This window comes from Monoraphidium neglectum (assembly GCF_000611645.1).
Source record: "Monoraphidium neglectum strain SAG 48.87 unplaced genomic scaffold scaffold04715, whole genome shotgun sequence".
NCBI lineage: Eukaryota > Viridiplantae > Chlorophyta > Chlorophyceae > Sphaeropleales > Selenastraceae > Monoraphidium > Monoraphidium neglectum.
The window spans coordinates 1-4,066 of NW_014008914.1; the positions used below are offsets into that span (position 1 = coordinate 1).

General features: G+C 65.1%; 2 protein-coding genes across 2 annotated transcripts; both read right to left on the reverse strand.

Moving 5' to 3' along the window:
* Positions 1–368: 368 nt before the first annotated feature.
* MNEG_14723 (ribose 5-phosphate isomerase A) lies at positions 369–2,006 on the reverse strand (the record flags this gene model as incomplete). Its single annotated transcript, XM_014036805.1, has 5 exons — positions 369–545; positions 818–895; positions 1,146–1,238; positions 1,415–1,480; positions 1,911–2,006. The coding sequence occupies 5 exons, from the start codon at positions 2,004–2,006 to the stop codon at positions 369–371; spliced, it is 510 nt and encodes a 169-aa protein (XP_013892259.1).
* Positions 2,007–3,055: 1,049 nt separating this feature from the next.
* MNEG_14724 (Eukaryotic translation initiation factor 3 subunit B) lies at positions 3,056–4,027 on the reverse strand (the record flags this gene model as incomplete). The annotated part of the gene is made up of 3 exons (XM_014036806.1): positions 3,056–3,299; positions 3,642–3,752; positions 3,978–4,027. The coding sequence occupies 3 exons, from the start codon at positions 4,025–4,027 to the stop codon at positions 3,056–3,058; spliced, it is 405 nt and encodes a 134-aa protein (XP_013892260.1).
* Between the last annotated feature and the right edge of the window lie 39 nt (positions 4,028–4,066).

Below are 4,066 nucleotides of genomic sequence, written 5' to 3' on the forward strand. Positions count from 1 at the left end.
GCTTCAGGGTGTACCTGTGCGGCGCGCGTGTTGGTGCATGTGCGCGTGTGCGTGTGCGTGCGTGTGTGTGTTGTGTATATGTGTGCGTGTGCATGTGTGTGCATGTGTGTTCGTGTGCAGGTGTGTGCATGCGTGTGTGTGTGTGTGTGTGTTTGTGTGTGTGCATGTGCATGTGTATACATGTGTGTCAGCATGGGTGTGCGCATTTGTGCGCATGCACAGCTGTGACAACCAGGTACCACCACCACCCACACAACCCGACGACCCCCGCCGCCCACTGACCCCCTGACAAATTCAGAGACCCTTTCCCACCCTCACACCCCAAACTCAGGCCCACCCCCTGCCCATGGCCCCTGTCCCACCACCCCTCACTTGTGGCAGAACTGCACGATCTCCACCGGCATGGCCAGCTTGCTGCCGCCCAGCCCCTTGACGAGCTTGCTGTCGTCCACAATGCACACAAATTTGGCGCTGGCCTTCTCAACCATCTTCTCGCGCAGCAGCGCGCCGCCGCGCCCCTTCACCACATCCAAGTTGGGGTCCACCTTTTTGGTGGGGGGCAGAGGTTGTGTGCACGGCGGGCCGCGTGGCGAGTGTTGATGAGTGCTTTGGAGGGACGTTGTGAGCACTGGTTGCTGCGGGCTGGGGGGAGGGTTCCTGGCGGTGGCGCTGGAGGGGTTGCAGGCCTGCAATCTGCAGGTTGGTGGTGGCGCCGCGTGGGTGCCTTGTGGGGGGTTACAGGTGGTGGCGGTATACACGAGTGGGGCCCGCCCCATGAATTCGGTGGTATTATGAGGTCGCCAGTGCCTCTTCCGACCTCGTCGGCGCCGTCGATGGCGACGTCGAGCTTGGGCTGCTCGTCCAGGGTGGCCAGAGGGATGCCTAGGCTCTTGGCCTGGGAGGGGAAGGGGTGTGAAGCATGCACAAGAGGTGGGGGCGGGGCAGTCGTTCAAAGTTGAAATCCACAGCCTTTGGTGCAATTACCGACTGCATGTTTGATGGGGCCAGGCCCGTCTGTGCTCAATGGGGCGTGCATGCAGGCTTCGTTGTAGTAGCCCACGCCCCTGGAAACGGCGGCTGCGCCGTGCATGCGGCCCCTTCTCGCGGTTACGCGCCTGCTCGTAGGTCCGGATGGAGGTGGGCACGCCGATGATGTCCTTGAGGGTGCCGTCCTTGAGCAGCTGCCCGATGCGGTCGACGGCAAACGCGGCCGTGGAGCCCGTGCCCAGGCCGACGACCTGAGGAGGGCGATGCGCGGGGAGTGCACGGCAGAGCGGCGGGTTGTTGAAAGGCAAGGCGCGCCGCACCGCACCCGCGCACACCCTGGCGGCGCGCGACGCGCCGGGGGCCCCTGCTTCCGGGCGTGGCCGGGCCTGGCCGCGGGCCGGCCCGCCCGGTTCCTGCTGGGCCGCACCATGCCGGACTTGACGTAGTCCACCGCCTTCCAGGCCGCCTGCTTCTTCAGCTCATCCTGGGACAGCTGCGGTCACAGGAGGGGGGCGGGGCCGCGGCGGCACGACCAAGGTCGTTCACACTGTTGGTTGCATGCCGCGGAGCGACGGCGGCCGCGCCCGCGAAGTGCCGTGCGGCTGGTAGTGGGCTGTGCAGGCAATGGGCTGCCCGGAGTGACGGCCGAGGCGTGGCGTGTGGGCGCCCAGCGATCGCAGAAAACAGCACCGCACTCGAAAGCTCGCAGTCGGCGGCGCTTACTGGCGCTGCATGAGACAGACATGGCTCAGAGGCCCGCTGAGCGTCGCAACAGTGTTGAAACAAGCATTTATCACATATTCCGATCCAAACGTGCTGTCGGACGACTGGATTCAGCTGGGCTGGCGCGCATGTGGGTGCTACAGTGCAGCATCCCGACACGAATGGGTACAATTGTTCAAAATAATTCACTCGGTATTCACCTGAGTGGCCATCGCGCGAACCACCACAGATCTGCGCTCCGGCCTGAACGCGGAGGAGGCGGTGAACGCGGTCCTGCCGGCGGTGAGGGAGGCCATTTTTCAGCGTTTGATTGCTGTTAAGAGTGCGAGGTGTGACAATGGGGTTGTCTGGTGAGCCGGCTGCGCTGGATACCTACGCACCTTCCGAGGCGCCACATTTGCCGGGTCAAAGCTCAATGGCAGTCCCCGGTGTTTGCAGAGCGCTTACCTAATCCAGCAGGCCCGGCATGCGATCTGGATGCGAATTGTGCTGCCGAGCGTACCTCGCGCTGTGGCATGCCCCTGGGCACGGGGTGCAGCGCTTTGACCCCAGTCAACCCTGAAGCAACTGCCGCCATTGCAGCTTTTCCTAGCCGCCTCGCTGCTCTCAACGCTCGCATCCCGGTGGCACTGGACCGGCCGGTGCCGGCATGAGCCGGTGCCACCGGCATGCAAGGTGAGCAGCATTATTGGGTTGCAATCCACCATGCGTCCCCAGTCATCACATGTGGCGACGGAGGCAACCCTCTCCCGGAGCCGTTGCGCAACTCTGCTTCGGCGCCTCAGGGCCGTCCATGCCGCCGATGCCACCGCCGCCGGTGCGCGCAGCCCTCTCACGGCATTCAAAAAACATTACTCGTTATGAAACGCTGCTGGGCAAGGGCTCTAGCCGCAGGCCGTGCGCGCACGTAGGGTCTCAATCAGCCACAAAGCACACGAGCCTGCCACGCCGCCCCTGAGACAAGCTGCGCGGCTGACAGCACGGGCGCAGCCCCGTCCCCACCGGCCCCACCGGATAAGGTGTGCCATACGCGACCGCAATTGTGACGCTGAAAATCGAACCACTGCATGTCCTGCTTGACAAGAAAAAGAAAGGCGCGCGGGCGGGCGGGGCGGGACGGGGCGAGATGGCTGCATGGCCCCACGCGGCCTCGTCCCAGCCCTCCGACGCCGCGCCCCGCCGCAACCCGCGCGCCGCTGCTGCTGCTGCTGCCCCTCCTCCACCTCCTCCGCCTCCTCCTCCTCCTGCTCCCCCTGCCCGCGCACGCCACGTCACGCCCGCGAACGAGCCGCGGCCGCGCGCCGCGCAGGGCCAACCCCTCCAGGCCGCCCCGTCCTCCGCCCCCTCAGTGGCTGGCGTTGTAGGGCTCCTCCCGCACGTCCATGATCTGCTCCACCGTGACGCTCTTGACCACAAACTCGGGCTCCTCCGCCGCCGCCCCGCACACCTCCCGCCGGAACGCGGCCTGCGCGGCGGCGTAGGCCGCGCGGGCCTCGGCCCAGGCGCGCCACTCGTCTGAGGCGCGCTGGCGCTCCTGCAGCACGTCCGCGTCGGCCTGCATGAGGAGGGCCTCGTCCTCCTCGTCGTACCTTGGAGGGGAGATGCAGGGGGGGGGGGCGGTGCGTGAGTGTCTTTGATTCATATGTGTGCGTATGTGTGTGTATGTGTGTCCCCTGAACCCTCACAATCCTGCAGCAGCTCCGATGCTGCAGCATTGCCTGGCCACTACACACACACACACACACACACATAATCACACACACATGCATAATCACACTCACACACGCACACTCACACATACACAACACAAAGACACTCACGCCCACACACTCTCTCTGACACAAACACAAACATGCACGCATTAACATTTGCAATACACACTCTCACACACACACACACACACGCGCACACACACACACACACGCGCGCACCTCTTGCTGTAGGCCTTGAGGTTCTTGGTGATCTCCGCCTCCTTGTCGGGCGGCAGCAGGCTGGGCATGCGCGGCCGCCAGCAGAACTGGAAGAACCGGTCGCGCGGGGTGCTGGAGGGCGGGGGGAGAGGAAGGGCAGCAGGGAGGCGTGAGTGGGGGAGCGGTGTAAGCTTGCGGCCTCGTCGAAGTGGCGCACGGCTCATTGGCTTTCTGGCCCGCACGAGGCAGTGGCGGGCGGGAAAGGCAAGGGCGGGGGCCGAGGCAGGTGCGGCGCCCCGGGTTCAGCCCTGGGGGAGGAGCGGATGGGTCCCTGGGGGCGTGCCGTGTGGCGCTCACTGGTAGAGGAGGCGGCCGTTGAAGGTCCAGATGTTGAAGCCGTTCTCCATCTGGTTGGTCGCGTTGACGTAGGTCGCCACGTAGCGGCC